The 21,460-nt window shown below is 43.8% G+C and overlaps 1 protein-coding gene across 1 annotated transcript in view; it reads left to right on the top strand.

Annotated features, from left to right (window-relative positions):
* MBOAT2 (membrane bound O-acyltransferase domain containing 2) overlaps positions 1-12,283 on the top strand; it is a 133,132-nt gene extending 120,849 nt beyond the window's left edge. Inside the window, exons 9-13 of the mRNA XM_029052238.1 lie at positions 343-446; positions 974-1,038; positions 2,017-2,149; positions 2,288-2,439; positions 10,854-12,283. Of these exons, the coding sequence (XP_028908071.1) occupies positions 343-446; positions 974-1,038; positions 2,017-2,149; positions 2,288-2,439; positions 10,854-11,076 (677 nt within the window). The 3' untranslated portion in view covers positions 11,077-12,283. The remainder of the gene's footprint in view (positions 1-342; positions 447-973; positions 1,039-2,016; positions 2,150-2,287; positions 2,440-10,853) is intronic.
* The last annotated feature ends 9,177 nt before the right edge of the window (positions 12,284-21,460 follow it).

Raw genomic sequence — 21,460 nt, forward strand, 5'->3', positions numbered from 1 at the left:
GCATCAAATTTCAAGACATGGAAATGGGAAAAATGGATCACTTTAGGCAGAACCTTCCCTTAAATTTAGCAAGCTAGGAACCTTGGATGGGAAAAGCTTGGAGAAACTAATATCAAATAATATTCACATTAGACTGGATGAGGAATGAGGACTGAAAGTACTAAAGAAAATTGACATTGCTCTGATGTGTTATTTGGATACATTTGCTTTTAATAAAGTATTAAAATGTGATTGAAAAGGGTATTGTTTCTGATCATACACCTTTAACTACTTGTGGTAGACTGCAATTCAGGTGTTTTTCTAGCTTTTCAGTTGTTGCCTCTTTATTTTGTTTTAACACAGCTGATGCCATAAATAATGCTGCAGGCTTTGGTTTTAAAGGATATGACAAAAATGGAGCAGCACGCTGGGACTTAATTTCCAATTTGAGAATCCAACAGATAGAGGTGGGTGAATGACTCATTAAATGTTGTTCTTTTTTGCTTAAAATTATGTGCCATCATCTCTGCCAGGCACTGTATTCTAGAATAAGACCTACCTGGGCAGCATCAGAGCAATCAATCAGTCAATCCATCAATCTTCTGTATTGGGCACTTCCTTTTTGCATAGCACTGTACTAAGCTCTTGGGAAAGTACATTATAACAGAGTTGGTAAGCGCGCTCCCTCCCCTTAAGGAGCTTACGCTCTACAACTTACTCCTCATGCTGCTTATCCCCTTAAACTGACTTTAACTTCTTCACCTAAGAAGTGAGGGTTGTTCCAGCAAGCACTTGTTTTAAGATGGCTCCTACTGGTATTTTTGTGACAGTAGAGAATGTAGCCATACTAAAAGGAGTAGAATTAGAAAATGTGAAGCAAAAGCAAAACGTGGAGTGCTTTATTAGTATCATAACATTGCAGTATTCTGAAAAATATAACCTATCCTCTGATTGATACTGTTTTATTGGTAAAATAATTATGTTTATTTCCCAGCTTTCAACAAGTTTTAAGATGTTTCTTGATAACTGGAATATTCAAACAGCTCTTTGGCTAAAGAGGTATGTGTTTTAAAGAAAAAAGTCAATTTCCTTGAAGAGGAGCTACTTGGGGAAAAGTTCTGTCCATCTTCTCTGAAGAAAACCAAAACTGTAGCCTATTGCAAAAGTCCTTAATTTGCATTCTTGGCTAAGTTTCTGATGACATCAATATGCTGAATCCTAGTGTGACCTGGTTGTTAAATAGGAAATCACTAACATCTTGGAGGGAAGACACTCTTGAAACAGAGGGGAATATTTCTTGATACTCATTTGAAAAGAAAACTTATTTCTGACCTAAAATACTAATCTGAGAACACCCACCTCCATCAAATGTCTGAGGGTTTTCTGCCCAGGCTGCTTTTGTTCCCTCATGGTCAGGGAGCCATCAGCAATAGCAGTGAGGGTAAGCTCCATCCCACTGCAGCTAACTGTTCACTGGTGCCCTGCACTTCTCTCTCCAAACAGAAATTAATGTTCTTCACTTGGACAGAGAGCCAAGCATCCAGTGGCCAGCCCCAGTCTAGCCAAATGCCTCCTTCTTGGTCTTTAGGCCCCTCCAGTGCTTTTACAGTCATTGCTTTGGAGGATTCCCGCTCACAGGAGAAGGATAGACCAAAGACAGCCCGACAGCCCATGAAGCGCTGTGACCTGTTTGGCCCCAGATGAAGGGTGCTGGTTTTGCTGCTGACTCCCCAGCCTCCCTCTTCTGCAATAGCTCCAAGAGGGAGGAGGAGCACCAAGGAAAAGGGGTGCTGGATGTTGTTTCCTCTTGGCCACATTGGTTGGAGCGACTAGGATCGGCCCCACCTTTGATCTGCCCTGGTTCCGCCACTGGTCCTTAGTAGGTTTAGCTAGGCCAACCTGTTGACTCCGTGCTACCTCCGAGGAATGACGCTAGGGTGACTAGGTCAAGGATTAAGCTTGTCTTTTGTGGCTTGGATGTCACTGCTGGCACTGCCCCTGCTCTTACCTCTTTACTGTGCTTCGCTTTATTCCTAGAGTCTGTTATGAAAGAGCGTCATTCAGCCCAACTATCCAGACTTTCATCCTGTCAGCCATTTGGCATGGTGTTTATCCAGGATATTATCTAACATTTCTAACCGGGGTGGTAATGACACTCGCAGCCCGAGCCGTAAGTATCTAAACACTTTTCAAAATGACAGTCTGTGGAGGGGGGGTGGGAAATAAAATGCAAAGCACTCTCTCACCTAACTGCAAGGGGAAAAGCAGTCTCGACATGAATGTGTTTTTTCTGCGATCTGTCTTTTAGATGAGAAATAACTTCAGACACTACTTCATCGATCCCCCTCAAGTTAAGCTCTTCTATGATGTCGTGACGTGGGTAGCCACCCAAATGGCCATAAGTTACACGGTGGCACCATTTGTACTTCTCTCGATAAAGCCTTCCTTCATGTTTTACAGGTAGGTACATTTGCAAGAAACTGATCTCAGTGGAAAATGTCCTTTTGCTTTGAAAAGAAAGTTCTGCTGAGAAATAGGTCAATCGATGGTATTTATTGAGGATGCTGTACTAAGCACTTGGGAGAGACCAATACAGTAATAATAATAATAATGTTGGTATTTGTTAAGCGCTTGTGCAGAGCACTGTTCTAAGCACTGGGGTAGATACAGGGTAATCAGGTTGTCCCACGTGGGGCTCACAGTCTTCATCCCCATTTTACAGATGAGGTAACTGAGACCCAGAGAAGTTAAGTGTCACATAGCTGACAAGTGGCGGAGTCGGGATTTGAACCCTTGACCTCTGACTCCCAAGCCTGTGCTCTTTCCCTGAGCCACACTGATTCCCAGTAGAGTTGGTAGGCACCATCCCTGCCCTCAAGAAGTTTACAGGAAGAGAATTAGTATTTCAACTGTGCCCTCCGTGGATACATATATTAAGTCAACTTTTTTCCTACATTGGAACCTTAAACATAAAGGTGCATTAAGCCTGTGCACATGGGATTTCTTGATGTCTCAGATGCTGAATCAGCATGGCGGAGTGGATAGAGCACAGGCCTGGGAATCAGAAGGACTTGGGTTCAAATCTCAGCTCTGCCATTAGTCTACTGTGTGCCCTTGGGTAAGTCACTTAACTTCTCTGTGCCTCAGTTACCTCATCTGTAAAAAGGGGATTAAGACTGTGAGCCCCATATGGTTAGCTGATTAGCTTGTGTCTATCCCAGCCACATAGTAAGCACTTAACAAATACCATAAAAAGATGCTAGTGATGTCTTAGACTAACATCTTTTTTATGATATTTGTTACGAAATCACCAATTGAAGATGAGTAAATTGCCTCAGCCTGAGGAATTATTGAGGAGCAGTTGACAAAGGAGAATACTCCACCCTCTTATACTTTTACTCTGATCAGAAGAATATGGGTGTGTTTAATTTTTTAAGGTGTTTTCTATATAATTTTAAAGTTTTAATTTTAAAAGACAAAACAGATTTTTAGTCTGTTAAAAAAAAAAAAACCCACACTGAAACTGTTTTAATTAGAGGATTCATTTAATGGAGGTGTTTTCTTTTCAACTATCTTTTGATAATGTCACTATCACTAATACTACTGGCTCAGATCATATTGTAAGTGCTTTTTGTTATTAACGATATTCCACTCTGTCAGTAATAATGGTACCTAATAATTATGCATTTCTTATATACATCTCTGCATAAAAAATAACCCTTGCTGTCCAGAGTCCAGATTTGATTTTGGAAGTTGTCTTCTAAGTCAGCAAGACCTTCATTCAGGCTTCAAAGGTCATCTAGTTCACTTTCTTGCCTCGAGTTATTACTATACATGAACTATTTATGATAGTGTTGTGTTTAACAGGAACTACCTATATAGGGGATGAAAATTAATCGTGGTGTAAAAATGGGTGCCCATCAGATACAGCAATCAGCCAGTGATATTTATTCAGTACCTACAAAGTGCTAGGCGCTTCACTAAACTCTTGAGAGAAGACTATCAATCAATCAGTGGTATTTATTGAGCCCTTACTATGTGCAGAGCACTGTCCTAAGCACTTGGGAGAGTACATTACAACAGAATTAGCAGACAGGTTCCCTGTCCATAATGAGTTTACAGCCTAGAGGAAGAGAGAGACATTATTATGAATAAATAATGTGTAATATATAACTTAGAGATATATACGTAAGTGCTTTGGGGTTGGGGGTGGGGAGAATATCAAATATCCAAAGGTCACAGATCGAAGTGCATGGATGACACAGAGGGAGAGTGAGCCAGGGAAAAGGGCTTAATTGGAGAAAGCCTATTGGAGGAGATTTGACCTTAATAATGCTTTTAAGGGGATGAGAGTGGTAGCCTGGTGTATATGGAAGGAGAGGGAGTTCCAGGCTGTGGGGAGGATAAGGGAAAGGAGTTGGTAGTGAGATAGACGAGATGGGGGTAGAGTGAGTAAGCTGGCACAAGAGGAGTGGAGTGTGTGGGCTGGGCTGTAGTAGGAGATCAGTGAGGTGAGGTGACTGGAACAAGCTGATTGAATACTTAGTATTAGTAAGTAGCAAGACACGTGTTCCCTACTCTCAAGGAGCTGAGTGTTCTGAAATAGATACATATGGGATTTTATTCATCTACTCCACTGAGGCATTGATGGGTAATTGCCAGGAACTGGGAATGGTTCTCAAAGAATACTAGGTTTTAGACTCCTTGAGACTGAAGATACTTTAGGAGCCCTCCAGCAAAGCAACAGCAGTCCTATTGGAACAGGCAGTCTACAGATTGCAAGATTTTTAGGAACTCTGCAGCAAAGTTATAGCAGTCCTATTCGCATAAGCAGTCTACAGATTGCAAAATTAGATATTGTCAAACAGGAAGCCAACAAAGATACTGGACAGGGCCAGATGAAGTTATTTCAAGTGGCACAGTGAAAATCAACTCTGCAAGACAACCTGAAGCAAAATAATTCCTGTCCCAGCAACACTTGGCAGATTCTCGTGACTCTGGCAAAGTAGCATCTTCTAGGAACCTGTGTGGTGATTTTCAAGTCATGGTACGGGACGTGTCCGGCAAGAGCTGGGTAAAAGAAATCAAAGCTAGGCCCACCACAACCAAACCGAGGATGTCTTCACATCTGTCTCATGTTACCAGGGCTTTAGCATGCCGTTACAGTGCCTGGAGGAGCGAAGATGTTTCCAGCCATATTCCAGACAGGAAGAGAAACTTGAAGAGCAGCAGCAGCCCTGCCGTACTGCAGTATTCCTGTGAACACCCATTCAACTGGGGAGAATGAGGGCCAGCTGAAAGTGCCTTTATCACAACCGTCTCTGAGAAGACAAGGAAGGCCCATGCTGCAGTGACCCAGACTCCACAAAGGCTTCTCCCTGGTCTCCAATGCCGGCAAGGTCCTGAGCAGAGTACTTTCGGCCCTGTTTACTGAAGAATATCCCTGATAGCCAGTACGGTCCCAGAGTCACAACAAGGTTTCAGATTCCAACGTGACACAAAATATGCCATTTTACAGTTTATCTGGTTCAGGAGAGCTACAGGGAGAAGCATCAAAATCTCTAATCACTTTTCATGAACCTTCCTGTTTCCACTCACCAGATCTGGGCTCTGGTGATTACATAGCAAATTTGGCTGCCTTGGAAAGCCCATCAAGGCTCTGAGATTACAAAGCGGGAGCATGGCTGGTAGTGGCAGCCTCTGACCAGGGTGCCCTAGTCCAAATCTTTCCCTGTCACCTGGGAGAAAACAGGCCTGAGTGGTATGCAGTAGGCAGGTAGTCCTGGATACAAGCTGAAACTACCTTGAATTTGGTCTGGTATCAGTCACTCAATCCCTGGTATTTATTGAGTGCTTATTGTGTGCAGAACACTATTCAGCACTTAAGAGAGTGCAGTACAATAGAGTTGATAGACATGTGCCCTGTCCGCAAGATAAAGTGCAAGATAAAAGTCCTGGGAAGGCAAAGAGGCTGGGATGGGTTGGGGGAGGAGGGAGGAGGATTGGCAGAGGACCTCAGCCATCCCTCTCCCCTCCCCTGCCCACCCCAGGCCTTTGACTGCATTCTTAGTACCGCTTGCCACTCCCTCCACCCCAAAAGCCTACCTTTGCCATCTGCCCTTGCTCTGAAAGCCTGCTAGCCTCCAGGATGTCAGGGGGCCAGGTAGCAGCAGAGAACAGTCGAGACCTGGTTCAAAGTTGTTTTTTTTCAGCCCCGGTTTTTGGTCACTCCTTCCCACAGCCCCACTGGAGAATATGAGGTACATGGATGCTGGCGTTAGACCAGGCTTCCGATAGACGGGGAACGTCTTCAACCCAGTGTGCTGCGAGCATCACTGAAAGCTTTAGAGACAATCACTGAAGAGTCGTTCTCGATGGGTGACTGCCCAAACCCAAGAAAACAAGCCTACTGCTACTTTAGGCTGATGGGTAAATCTGGAGAAAACTGATGCCTCAGACAGCCCCAGGCCACGTTCAAAGAGTTTCGCTGACAACGGACAACTGCTTACCATCTCAGAATTCTGTTAAGTAGGCTGTCACCTCTGCAACAATGCGCTCGGAAATGAAGTCGAGAAATGATTAGAGACTATGACTGGGAGCTTCCAATCAGGCTTCCCGCTAGAGCTGATGGTCTTCCCAGCTCTAGCATAGGTGACTCAATCCAGCTACTCAATCAGCTCTCTCCCTGTTATCCTCATTCCTCTCCCACTTCAACCCAGCATGCCTACTTTGCTCCCCTAATTCCAACCTACTTACTGTCCCTCACTGTCATCTCACTTGCCATCGACCTCTTGCTCATGTCTTCCCACCTGCCTGGAATTCTGCTCGGCCTCTACATATCTGACAGCTCAGCACTTTCCCTATTATCAAAGCCCTACTGAAAGCAGATCTTCTCCAGGAAGCCTTCACAGGCTAAGTTCTCATCTCCCTACCCCGTTTTTCCTCCCTACAGCCTCTATCATGGACTTAGTCCCACCTCCAAAGTCTTAGGATATCCTAAGTACACAAGTACATATCCTTGTACTTGATTGCTTCCTTACCTGTAATTTATTTTGATGTCTGTCATGGTTCAGGCCTACCATCTGTATTGTACTCTCCCAAGAGCTTAGTACAGGGCTTTTGCAAAGTAAGTGATTGATTTGATTGATTGATTGATTGACTTGCTGCAAGACCCAGATCCATCCAAGAAAACACAGTGGTTTCCTGAAGCAGTTCATTCAATAGTATTTATTGAGCGCTTACTATGTGCAGAGCACTGTACTAAGTGCTTGGAATGAACAAGTCGGCAGCAGATAGAGACAGTCCCTGCCGTTTGACGGGCTTACAGTCTAATCGGGGGAGACAGACAGACAAGAACAATGGCAATAAATAGAGTCAAGGGGAAGAACATCTCGTAAAAACAATGGCAACTAAATAGAATCAAGGCGATGTACATTTCATTAACAAAATAAATAGGGTAATGAAAATATATACAGTTGAGCAGACGAATACAGTGCTGAGGGGATGGCAAGGGAGAGGGGGAGGAGCAGAGGGAAATGGGGGGAAAAGAGGGTTAAGCTGAGGAGAGGTGAAGGGGGTGTAGTAGAGGGAGAAGGAGAGCTCAGTCTGGGAAGGCCTCTTGGAGGAGGTGAGTTTTAAGTAGGGTTTTGAAGAGGGGAAGAGAATCAGTTTGGCAGAGGTGAGGAGGGAGGGCGTTCCGGGACCGCAGGAGGACGTGACCCAGGGGTCGACGGCGGGATAGGCGAGACCGAGGGACGGTGAGGAGGTGGGCGGCGGAGGAGCGGAGCGTGCGGGGTGGGCGGTAGAAAGAGAGAAGGGAGGAGAGGTAGGAAGGGGCAAGGTGACGTAGAGCCTTGATGCCTAGAGTGAGGAGTTTTTGTTTGGAGCGGAGGTTGATAGGCAACCACTGGATGTGTTTAAGAAGGGGAGTGACATGCCCAGATAGTTTCTGCAGGAAGATGAGCCGGGCAGCAGAGTGAAGAATAGACTGGAGCGGGGTGAGAGAGGAGGAAGGGAGATCAGAGAGAAGGCTGACACAGTAGTCTAGCCGGGATATAACGAGAGCCCATAGCAGTAAGGTAGCCGTTTGGGTGGAGAGGAAAGGGCGGATCTTGGCGATATTGTAAAGGTGAAACCGGCAGGTCTTGGTAAGCAGTTCTACCAGCACCATTTGCTCACTCTGTTCTACAGCGAAGGACAAAACAGGATCACAAAGAACAGATCCCTGGCATAAAGTCGGTCTATAGCCTTGAAACTCAGCTCACCAAACACAATGAAGAGTGTGCTAGTTCTATTGTCTTGTACTCTCCCAAGCGCTTAATGGAGGGTTCTGCACATAGTAAGTGCTCAATAAATACCACTGACTGATTGCTTGATTGAGAATGGGTGACAGGGGGCCACAGCTGCTGTGTGTGGAGCAGAAATGGGGTAGGTAGAAGCAAGAGAGAGATCTGAGCCCCAGTAAAGCCCACCCTGAAGGATTGCAGCAGCCCTGCTGAAATAATAATAATAATATTGGTATTTGTTAAGCGCTTACTATGTGCCAAGCACCGTTCTAAGCGCTGGGGTAGATGCAAGGGAATTAGGTTGTCCCACTTGGGGCTCCCAGTGTTCATCCCCATTTTACAGATGAGGTAACTGAGACACAGAGAAGTCAAGTGACTTGCCCAAGGTCACACAGCTGACAAGTGGCAGAGCTGGGATTAGAACCCATGACCTCTGACTCCCAAGCCCGGGCTCTCCATTGAGCCACGCTGCTTCTCTGAAAGCAAGGATACGTGCAAACCAGCTTGTACAGTGCAGTAAGAAAGAAGCAGCTCATAGTCCCCCTTAGGTTGTGAGCATCGTGTGGGACAGGGACTCTGCCCAGATTCCCCCAACCCTCAGTACAGTACTTGGCCCAGAGTAAATGTTTAACAACCTAAGTTTTGAAAGGATCATGACAGGGAGGCAAAACCTGAAAAGCCCGAGGTGTTAGACACCTGCACAGCCAGCAAGGTCTCTGAATGTGCACTGGACGCTTGGGACAGTCAGTCTCGCCTCAGCGTTCGAGTCACCCTCGTACCCTTGGGTGAAGTACACCATCAGTGTGGCATCACCTTTGAATTCAAAGGGCAACTACACCATTCTAACAGCTTGGAGTTGTCAAAGTAAATATTCTCCATACGGCAACTATTCATTCTTCCTCCTTTACCCAATTCACCAGAATTTCTGTTCTAACAAAGGCCGGAACAACAGCTGGGGAGGATAGGCAGTTTTCATATCTTCTCGTCCCTGCGCTCTCTGGTGGCATGAAAACTTTCTGTTCTGACTCCAGTGCAAATCCAAGAAGGTAGAATTTTTCAGTGGGTTCAGCTGCTGAATAGCACCAATTTTGGTTTTAAAAGCAAACTGGATTGGGGGCAAGTTAGGGGACTGTGAACCTCTTAACGAATATATATGTGACATCACATAGTCCTTCATATTGGAAAATGGCACCACTGCTGTTGAATTTTATTCATGCGTTCAGGTGAGGCTGAAAGGCTGAAGCATGACTGACAGTTCTTTTCAAACTGCACACTCAAAGACCGCTTGCCATTTATCTGGTGTGCGGCATTTGGCACTGCATTCGATTTTGCTTCTTGGTCCTCTTGATCCTCTTTAGAGTGTGGGCCTGGGAGTCAGAAGGTCATGGGTTCTAATCCCGGCTCTGCCACTTGTCTGCTGTGTGACCTTGGGAAAGTTACTTCACTTCTCTGTGACTCAGTTACCTCTTCTGGAAAATGGGGATTAAGACTGTGAGCCCCCTGTGGGACAGGGACTGGTGTCCAACCCGATTTTCTTGTATCCACCCCAGTGCTTAGTACAGTGCCTGGCACATGGTAAGTGCTTAACAAATGCCACAATTATTATTATAATTACTAATAGTAATAATAATAATGATGAAGTCTCTGATCAAAAAATCCCTTCTTTCATGATTTCAGCACCCCAGGTTGGTGTGGCTGCCTCGGTTGTCCTAAGATTCTTACCCACTGCCACACGATCAGAGGCCGAATTCCATTATGTCCTTAGAGCATTTTCTCTGCTCTCCTTGTTCACAGTTACCCCATCTCTTTCATTTCAGCACAGTAGCTGTTTAGGTCCCCTTCTGTCTCCTGTTTTACACGCACATCCTAGCCAATTAACCAGTCTTGATAGGAGCATTTTTCAATGATGATATAGTGACTTGGTTCCAGAAACCTGTTGTTTATGAGCCTGTTGTGCCCTTACTACCGAGTCTGGGCTGTCTCCACTTAACAGAAATCATCCTTTCTTTTAAAAGTTGGGTGCATTTTTAGAGTAGAGCCAAAGTAACGTGTTATTCACAGAGAAGATCAACATGTCTGCGCTTCACATTTAGATAGTGGTGGCGTGATGCATTTCTTGCTTTACTTTGCCTACAGTCTTGCTGACTGCCTCATAGTACAGTGCTTTACACAGAGTAAGCATTCAGTAAATACGATGAATGAATGAGTGAATAGTGTTTCGGAACAATAACCACTCGTTATTCACCTCGGGGCTTGTGGCTGGATTGCTGTGTTCCGGTAAGGAAGTTGAGTGTTGGTTCTTTGTCTTTAGGAGCTGGAAGTTCAGCCTTCTCGATGCTTCAGGTGCCAATGTTCAGTGCTTGATTGTACTGACAGTGTGAGTTTGGAGCCCCCAGGCCAGTGGCCTACCCACATTTGGTAACGTGCGTGGTTGCAGTGGCTGGTATTTCATGGTCCCTAAAACTGCAGTGAACTCTGAGAAGCTGGCTGTTTAGATCCTGGATGCATCTATACCTGCCTGCCTAGTAGATATTTGGCCTAATAATTCTGATTCAGTTCACTGAATGTTTTGTTTTCTTCTTTGTTTAGCTCCTGGTATTACTGTCTTCACATTACTGGAATCTTAGTGTTATTGATATTGCCAGTGAAACCTCGGAAAGGAAAAAGAGCCCAGGAAAATAACCAGCCCTCACAACCTACAGAGCTGGAGAAAAAAGAAAATCCTTTGGGACAAGACAGTTATCCGATCACAAATCATGTTTTCAATCAGAAGCGAGAAATCACATCCAGACACTCAGCGCTGAAACAATGATTGAGAAAATTCAATGATGGATATATTTTGTATGTTTCCAGAACCCAGTACTAGCACCTTTCAAAGGGGTTTGTATTTGAAAAGATATTGTGATAAAAGGACGGTAACACATGGGGAATATTTTGTAAGACTGGAGATGGAACGAGTTAACCCCTCCCATGCCATGTCCCTGTGGGTCACACGCCTTATAGAAAAATATCTCCATGATTTCAATGGGCACTCAGGACTTCAGTGTATGTCCGTAGGGTCATATGTGCCCCCTTGGCTGAATGTACATGGTGTATCCCAAGGCACTGATGGGGGAGAAAGTAATGGTGTCAACCTTGATGATTAGAGGGAAATGAACTTTTTCAGATGAATGCCTTGCCTTAAACCCTTGATTTACTGAAATATTGTTTCTAAAAGGTATTTTCATGTTGTGTATTATGTGGGAGGCATATTTCACATATTGAATGCTGAGTGCTGTAAAGGAACCGTGAAATTCAAAGCCAAATATTTGAGCTTGTGAATACTTTAAAAATGCAATAAACATCTCAGTATTTGGAGGGTTTTCTTAGAGTATCTCAAACCAGAGTCCATTGTAGAACCTCAGACGTGACTGATGCCAAATTGCAGTCAGCCTTGATTACTGGAAGAGTGTACTCTGTGTCAGAAGCTCTTCTGAGAAGACTTTAAAAATCTTCAAACTGATATTTTAAGCTCATTTTACTCTCTTAAAAAAACACTACGTGATCTTTGCAGCTAGGGACAAGTTGGCAACTTGGAGTAAGATGAAAATGAAGGAAAGGCAAGTAACCTGGTGCTCAGCAGGGCTCCTTCCTTTACTCTTATATGACTGAGTTTCTTGTGGTGTCGTATTTAAGGCATTTATGAATGCAATAGCTCTTTCCTCCTATGAATTAAAAAATGGAAATTATTTGGACATAGAAGGTATAGATTTAGGAAAATCTTCTAAAGTAATTGACTCACTGAGGTTGAACGGCAGTAATTGAAAAATGAAATATGGCTTGGCAACACTGCCCGCTGGGCCCTGTGACTGACTAGCCAGCTGGCTTCTGAGCCAGGACAACCTGTGTCGCTGTCTGGAGGCAATTGGGGCTGGAGATGGTTAAATTGGGGTTTTGGTGTCGAAATGGCCATCTTTATGAACTAAGATTGTAGAGATAAAAATAACACTTGGAACAAATAAATTGATCTCACTTTTCAATTATGATTCAAATCCCATTATTCTGATTTTCAATCCCTGCAGGGAGAACGGTGTGTTTTTATCCATGAGCATGGATTGCTTTCACCATTTTCAATCTCCTGCCTTGAAACAGGGCTGTGTTTCCATTGCACTTTCAAAGCCACTTCGACAGTCACCATCTCATAATGGCGACAGAGGCTGACAGTACTGGGGATTATTCATTTCTTTCAGGGATGGTGTAGGCGGTTTAGGCAGGTTTGGCGTATCTCTCCTCTTTTGGAAAGGGTAAACAGGGTCTGGAAGAAAGGTGTTCAAGAAGTAAGGTAGAAAGGCACAAATGGGCTTATTTCTGTTTTGACCATATGTCTTGTCATTTTTATTTTTGCCTTATTTTTACTGAATGTAAAATACAGGGTGTTCTCATTTTATATTTTCAATCCTCTGAAATGCACTCATTTAACCATTATACACAATGAAAATAACCAAAACTCCACAAACGATTTTCTGTGTAACGTCAGCATTTAATAGTTTTTTGTTTTTATTTTAAAGGGGGAAAAGCCTACCATTATTGACTGCAGAGGCCCTAATCAGCAGGACTTCAGCTGCTTTTCAAGCCAGGTCTCTTGCTAAAAGTTGACAGAATTTCAAGTAGAAAAATACTTCTGATTAAGTGGAGGTTGCCTGTGACGTATACACCTGGCCCCCAAGAGAACCCATTTCCTCTGTGCACACCCATTGGCTCTATTATCCACCCACTCCCGGGAACATGTGTTCCCCTGGAGCTCACAGAGAAGGAGCGTCATATCCTCTCTCCCGCTGGGAGACCAGGCTTGCTCTGAGGCAAGGGCAGAAGGGCCGGCGTGCCCTTGGGGGTGCCCACTTGGCTGTAGAGCACCGGTTAAGGGTGAGCACCCCATTTTGTAAGCATTGAGAGGACTCTGTGCCCCGACTCTGCCAGAGAAAGCACCTATGGCTTCTGAATTAGCCGGCCGCACAGTGGATAGGGCCCGGGCCTGGGAGTCAGAAGCTTGTGGATTCTAATCCCGGATCCACCACTTGTCTGCTGTGTGACCTTGGGCAAGTCACTTCACTGCTCTGTGCCTCAGTTTCCCCACCTGTAAAATGGGGATTGAGACTATGAGGCCCATGTGGGACAGGGACTGTGTCCAACCCGATGTGCTTGCATCTACCCCCGCACTTAGGACAGTACCTGGCACACGGTAAGTGCCTAACAAGTATCAGAATTATTATTATTATCAGAGCCCCGCTTCGTACAGCCCGGTTGGAGGAGGTCGTTGACTGAAACGGAGCTTTGTGAGTGATGTTATAGATCCCTGTCCTCCTCGGCACCGTTTTGTGCCGGCCATGGGCTCAATCGCTGTTGCTGGATATTAGAAGGAAAAACAGTGCCCTCGCACACACAAGCACGCTGCACTGTGGCGGGCTCACCTCCTTCAACTCTTCGCCCATGGTTGTACAACGGATCTTTCCAAGTTGCTCCCACAAACTATCTGCATTCCAATGTACTCGGGGAGTTATTAGGGCACCAATGCCCTCTGACACAGGTATTTCCAAATACCTTGTGTTACTCATAGAAGAGTTTAGGTTGGCCTTTTCTGAAGAGGCCACCTCTGAGCTTCCCCAGTTGGCTGTTTCAGGCTGGAGCCCATAACCTACTTTTTCAGAACAAGTACTTTCCCTTTTCCATAATTTAAAAGGAAAGGGGGCATGGGTTTGGAAGTCTGGAAGACTAGCAACCTCAGATTTTCATGCCTCCACTGTCTCTTACCAAAATGAGTATACTAACTCTTGTAGGGGTGTGGGGTGAGGATTAATGCTTGGGCTAAGTTTTGAGGATGAAAGAAGCGTATGTAGGTCCTGGCAATGTGAATGACAAGTCCGTCTATGTTTTCTTCTCTTTCTATGGATATCAAAAGGATTAGAACAAATCCAGCAGCACTTAGTCTTTCGACTCCTTAAACTGACATCAGATACTAGTCAATTCATCAATCGATGGTATTTATTGAGCGCTTACTGTATGCAGAGCACTGTATTCAGCACTTGGGAAAATACAATAGAGTTATAGATCCCTGTCCTCAAGGAGCTTACAATCTTATAGGGAGAGACAGACATTAAAATCAGTGTGTAGTGAGAAGATCCTTTTATATTTTAAGGGTACCTTTTTCTCACTGTGACTATTCAAGGCCAAGGCATATATTGGAGTTTGGGCAGGTGGCCTGTAATTCGATTGTGCTATAACTGTCCCCTCAGCTCCACTTTCCTCAACAACCCCTCTCCCCCTTTTTTTAAAAAAAATTGTCATTTGTTAAGCACTTACTATGTGCCAGGCACTGTTCTAAGTGCTCGGGTGGATACCAGGTAATGAGGATGGACACGGTTCATGTCTCATATGGGACTCTTACAGTCTTAATCCCCATTTTACAGATGAGAGGACTTAGGTACAAAGAAGTAAAGTGACTTGGCCAAGGTCATAAAGCTGACAAGTGGCAGAATTGGGGTCAGAACCCAGATTAGAACCAGGTCCTTCTGACTCCCAGGCCTGTCCTCTATCCACTAGGCCATGCTGCTTCTTGGTTATCAGGCTCTGGCCACGGTATATCCGTGGAAAATGGAAAAACTCACAGAACTCGGCAACAAAAAAGACAGATTTAGCTGTTTGGAGCCCAGATCCTGATCTCATGTGCATTCAGTTTGAAGTCACATTGCTGAAATTGCTGTAGAAGGGAACATTTGCAGAAAGTTCATATAAACTGGGAATATATTTTGTGTCTGGGACTTGGGCATTAATAAAGGTGATACAGTGTAATCAGCTGCAGTGTTTGGGAGTAGAAGCAATTAACCCTGTAAATGCACCAGTTGACACTGATCCAGGCGAGACCCCTCGCAGCCTGCTAAGCAGCCTGCTAAGGACAGATAAGTGATATTCCTTACTGCTGGAGGTCAATGTGGGATGCTCAAAAAGGTTACCGTAACAACGTAAGGACAATGTTTTAGTTCACAAATCAGGTCTTGCTGGTGAAGCATTTCATTTGAAAATGGCCTCCCTTCAGGATATACCCATGGGTAGCCTTAAACACAACCTTATTGAGGATCGTAGCTTTCTCTGCTTCCCTCTGTTTGTGCTACTCCAAACTGAAAAAAGAAAAAAAAAAGATTGCACTAAATATTCTGCCCGTGTCATGATTTCAAAACCCAGAAGAGCACCAGTTAATAGATATTTCTTAAATTATTTTACTCTGAAATATGAAAAGTGTATTTAATTTTAAATGATTTTTTGTAATATTTTAAACTACTTCAGATAATTTCCTCAATTTTCAAAATAATTTACCACGGCATTAATATGTAGATGATCATTTAGATTCACGTGTCTCAGGACTAAATTGTAGGACCCTGTTGTTAATAAACATTGTGGCTTGAAGATATTGAAGTTTGCATATTGATGTCATTTCTGAAACTGAATCCAGTTATAATTTTAGTAGTAGTAATAGCATTTATAGAGCACCCAAAGGGGGCAATGCACTGTACTAAGCGTTTGGGAAGTGCAAAACAAGCAAGTGACACTTCCTGCCCACGAGAAGCTTACACCCTAAGTTTTATACTTGGGTTTCTGGCTCAGACCAATTGTTTACAGTGGTTTGCTATCTTTCAGGAATATTAATGTGTATAACGATAGAGGGGGACACTACTTTGTAAGAAAAACAGTTTTAAAATAGTACCCATTACTGTTGTGAAATATGAGAATCTGTTAAGAGTTTGAAATATAAACTCTATTTTTAGGGGTTTCACTTATGCATTAATATTCCACCTAGGCTGAGTTGTAGAACAAAAGTTTTAATGTAAATGCAACTTTAAAGAACACTGTGAAATAAACTCATATTTGCCCTTAACTACCTTAAAAGTATCTTATGATTAAAACTGGAAGACTTTTTCAAATCTGATATACAATTCATTATTCAGGTGTTTTTCACACTGCTTAAAACTGAAATGAGGCTGGTAAAGCATCATGTTGTAGTGTTAGTGCCTAACACTGCAGGAAAACATTTAAATCTGTACACACATACACACACACACACACACACACACACTCACACACTCACACATCCCACCTGCAAAAAAAAAAATGTTAAATTTTATCCAAGTGAATTAAATAAGGAAATTTACTTTGGAACAAAATTTATTTAAGGACTAGCTCTTACAATTTTATTTTAATAGAGTATTTGGATTCTCTGCCACATTTGGATGCTATTAAAATGAGGATGCAAATTTGAGTTTTAATGACAGAGACTTAAAAACAGGAGATCTGGCTTGTGTGTGGGCTTTATAACCAGTGGTTGGGCTGGATTGCCTGGATTTTCATGGAGCAAAGAACTCAACTAACATGCATTACACCAACTGGTGGATGAAATATTTGTTTTTGAATTTTCCCAGTCATTTAAAGTGTGTGCTTTTATTTAACTTTCATTCATTCATTCCATTGTATTTGTGACCTCAGCAAGGGACTGACAGAACCTTTGTTAGCCTTTTAAGCATGTAATCAACATTTTAAAAATCGACCTAGATACATATTTTCCATCAAGGTAATGGCCGGGATTCTTCCTTTTCAAAAGCAAAAAAACCATGTAACACCCGATTCCAGAGAACTATGTTAAGAGTTTGAGTCAAATCATTTAGAACCTAAATTCTGAAGCTGCCCCATTTTGGATTTCCAGGTGTGAGGCCACCTAATTTGGGTTCAACTTGCCTTGGGTCCAGGGTCCCTTTCAGTTCCATATGCACCCATATCCAGCATCTGGTCACTGTCAGCATGGTAGTGGATGGCCAATGTACATCTTGCACAGGTAGAAATGCATTTGCAAAGAAACAAGATGGCCCCAAGGAGGCCCAACATGAGAAAGACACAGGTCACCCTGCCCAAGTAGCCTTTTCCCTGTTTGGTCCAGGCCTGAGCAGGGATAGGGCTCACCCCTCTAAAGGTTTATCATAATAATAATGATGGTATTTGTTAAGTGCTTATTATGTACCAAGCACTGTTCTAAGCGCTGAGGTAGATACAAGGTAATCAAGTTGCCGCACGTGGGGCTCACAGTCTTAATCCTCTTTTTCCAGATGAGGTAACTGAGGCACGGAGAACTTAAGTGACTTGTCAAAAATCACACTAAGTAGTAAAGCCAGGATTTGAACTCACAACCTCTGAATCCCAAGCCTGTGCTTTTGCCACTAAGCCACGCGGCTTTTCCCACTCACAGACGGCCTCTAATGCCAGAGACTTTGGCCTCCAAATAAAAACGGGAGTTGCACACAATAAAAAGTATAATGATAATAACTATGTCGTTGTTGTTATTGTGGTATTTGTTAAGCACTTACTATGTGCCCAAACCTGTACTAAGCACTAGGGTAAAGCCTTAATAATCAGGTCAGACACAGTCCCTGCCTCACATGGGGTAAACAGCCTAAGGAGGATGAAATTTAATCACAGCCAAGCCTTCTGAATTGGACGAAGTGTTGTGTGCCTTCTACTGGGGCCTTAATGTGTCTATCTCCAGGCTCAAATCTCGAAGACCTTAATTGGCAAATGTCCTCCTCTGCCTTTCTGAAAGTAATTGCAAAGCTATCAGACTCTTAACATAGTTTGTGTATGAGATTCCTTGTTTTAAGTAAATTGCTTTCCCCTTATTGATACAGATTCTGTAAAATGAATCTGTGGTATCATTTGATCTCATTGATAGTAGGGTTAATATCAATCCATAGTTTTTCCACGTCAGCCTTCATAAAGGTATTTTAGAACAGTCAAAAAAGCATACCCCTCCGTATTTGATGGGAAATAAGCAAAAAGAACAAGACAGTGATTTAAACATTGGAATACAATCCTCCATTTGAGAAGCCAAAATATAGATGAGGCTTAATTCCACTTGGTTACCCATTCAAAAGTGTAAGCTTGTTTCAAAAGTGTAAGCTTGTCTCAGCGCAAGACTAGCTGAGAACCTGAATACCTGGGCTTTGCAGGGAGATTAGATTCTCTCATAGTTGATACTTACAGTATTCCTGCATTTGCCTTCCCTGGATAAGAAAAATGATTGTGTCTGTGATTTTAATTTTTATTACTCCAAAATATATTTTTTAAAAAAAGTGTTATTTTTCAAGAGATCCATAAACTAGGTTTTGGTGTATGGTAATTTAAAAAGCCACTGTGTTGCACTGTGATGGGATATTTTAATAATCACTCATTTCTAGTCTGTGCGAGCAGAGCTGCTCTGGTAGCATATTACTATGTTTTTGAAGTGTTTTTAACTTACATATAAATGTTTTTCTAATTTATGTGTCTTTAAAACTGATTAAAAAGTAGTTTAAAAATACTTGAATGTGTTTGGCTAATTTCAGGGGCTGTTTATTAATCGGCTGCTAAGTGAAACCATTTAAAGAAAACTTCCTTTACTGCAGATTTCCAACGACTAAAATTTTTATCTTGACCTGCTGTGGTTGAATAGTTCACTAGAATATCCTGTCTGCTGTAATTTGATGACTCTACCAACTAGTGCAATTAAGTGTTTGAATGTAGTTTTTTTAAAAAAAAAGAAAATGCGCTTTGATAATTATGACAACCAAAGGTTCGAAGGATCAACTAAATTGGGTTAATTTTTTTAATCACTTTTTCACAAAATTGAAAGCCCTTTGAGTTTTCACCCAAAGCAGTTTTGTAGACTACAAGATCCTAGAGAGCAGTGATCGTTGTCTACCAGCTGTATTGTACTCTCCCAAGCACTTAGTACAGTGCATAAAGTAAGCACTCAAATACTGATTGAGAAAACAGTCAATTCATTTTCTGTAAGAGAAGAATGACCCTGATCAAGCTAGTCTTAACGACAGTTGCCTCTCTACACGGGCAATACGTGTGGGTAATTTTTAATAAAGAATCCCAGAAGCCAAAATGGGCTAGGAGAGCAAGTTTATCTAGACTTGATTCTGATCAACATTGAGTAACACTGATTAGACTGTAAGCCCGTCAAACGGCAGGGACTGTCTCTTTCTGTTGCCGACTTGTTCATCCCAAGCGCTTAGTACAGTGCTCTGCACATAGTAAGCGCTCAATAAATACTATTGAATACCTCGTGGAAAGGTAACAGTGGCAGACAGTTTCAGCCAAATGTTCCAATACGAGGAAGTTTCCTAATGTCGTTATTTCCCACTGCACTTGAAGACTCTAAGACATGACTGATGTGTGTGGGCCTGTCACTCCTGACGGACCAGCGGTTCGGGTTCCCAGGAGATTCCTTGTCCAGCCCTTGCTACCCAATCGTACTTACTGAGCACTTAGTATGTGCCGAACAGAAGATGGGGTCCAGGCTGGGGATTCAGGCCCCAAATCTAAAATTGGGGCCAATGCAGAATCAGGTCCCCAGTTGCCTGGGAAGGGCCAACCTGTGTATGGGGTTTGTGGGGAGGGGAGGCGCCGGGGGTCTCTCACAAGAGCCCCTCTAACCCCTGCACGTGACAATGGGAGAAATGTCTACATTCATTCAATGGAAAGTACAATTTGGCAACAGAGACAATCCCTACCCAACAATGGCTCACAGTCTAGAAGGGTGGAGGCAGACAAAACAAAACAAGTAGATGAGCATCAATAGCAACAACATTATTTAGATAATAGAATTATAGATATAGCCACATCATTAATAAAATCAATAGGAAAAAATATACACATAAGTGCTGGGGGTGGGGGGGTAGAGCGGAGGGAGTAGGGGCGATGGAGGAGGAGCAGAGGGAAAGGGGGGCTCAGTCTGGGAGGGCCTCCGAGAGGAGGTGAGCTTTCAGTAGGGCTTTGAAGGAGAGAAGGGTGCTAGTTTGGCAGATGTGAGGAGGGAGGGCATTCCAGGCCAGAGTAGGACGTGGGCCAGGGGTCGATGGCGGAACAGGCGAGAACGAGGCACAGTGAGGAGGTGAGCGGCACTAGAGGAGCATAGTGTGCAGGCTGGGTTTTAGAAGGAGAGAAGGGAGGTGAGGTAAGAGGGGGCAAGGTGATGGACAGCTTTGAAGCCAAGAGTGAGCAGTATTTGCTTTATAGGAAGGTTGATAGGCAACCACTGAAGATTTTTTGGTGAGGGGGATAGGGATGCCCAGAGCATTTCTGTAGAAAGATAATACGGGCAGCAGAGTGAAGTAAAGACTGAAGTGGGGAGAGATAGGAGGTTGGGAGATCAGAAAGGATGCTGATGCAGAAATCTAGTCGGGATAGGATGAGTGACTGTATTAATGAGGTAGTAGTTTGGGTGGAGAGGAAAGGGTGGATCTTGGCGATGCTGTGAAGGTGAGACCGGCAGGATTTGGTGACGGATTGGGTACGAGGGGTGAATGAGAGAGCAGAGTCGAGGATGACACCAAGGTTGTGCGCTTGTGAGATGGTAGTGCCGTCCACAGTGATGGGAAAGTCAGGGAGAGGACAGGGTTTGGGAGGGAAGATAAGGAGTTCAGTCTTGGACATGTTGAGTTTTAGGTGGCTGGCGGACATCCAGGTGGAGACATCCTGAAGGCAGGAGGAGATGTGAGCCTGGAGGGAGGGGGAGACAACAGGGGAGGAGATGTAGATTTGGATGTCATCCACTTAGAGATGATAGTTGAAGCTGTGGGAGTGAATGAGTTCAACAAGGGAGTGAGTATAGATGGAGAACAGAAGGGGACCAATAACTGACCCTTGAGGAACCTCTACAGTAGGAGATGGGAGGGGGAGGAGGAGCCCACAGAAGAGACGGAGAATGAACGGCCAGAGAGAGGACGAGAACCAGGAGAGGACAGAGTCCGTGAAGTCAAGGTTGGATAATATGTGGAGAAGGGGATAGTCAACAGTGTCAAAGGCAGCTGAGAGGTCGAGGAGGATTAGGGTAGAGTAGGAGCCATTGGATTTGGCAAGAAGGAGGTCATGGGTGACCTTTGACAGGGCAGTTTCGGTGGAGTGGAGGGGACAGAAGCCAGATTAGAGTGGGTCCAGGGGAGACTTGGAGGAGAGGAATTCAAGGCAGCGAATGTAGACGATTCGCTCTAGGAGTTTGGAAAAGGAGGGTAGGAGGGAGATGGGGCGATAACTGGAGGGGGTAGTGGGGTCAAGGGAGGTTTTTTTTTAGGATGGGGGAAATGTGGGCATGTTTGAAAGCAGAGGGGAAGAATCTGTTGGAGAGTGAGTGGTTG

The sequence above is a fragment of the Ornithorhynchus anatinus genome, chromosome X1, assembly GCF_004115215.2.
Source record: "Ornithorhynchus anatinus isolate Pmale09 chromosome X1, mOrnAna1.pri.v4, whole genome shotgun sequence".
Lineage (NCBI taxonomy): Eukaryota > Metazoa > Chordata > Mammalia > Monotremata > Ornithorhynchidae > Ornithorhynchus > Ornithorhynchus anatinus.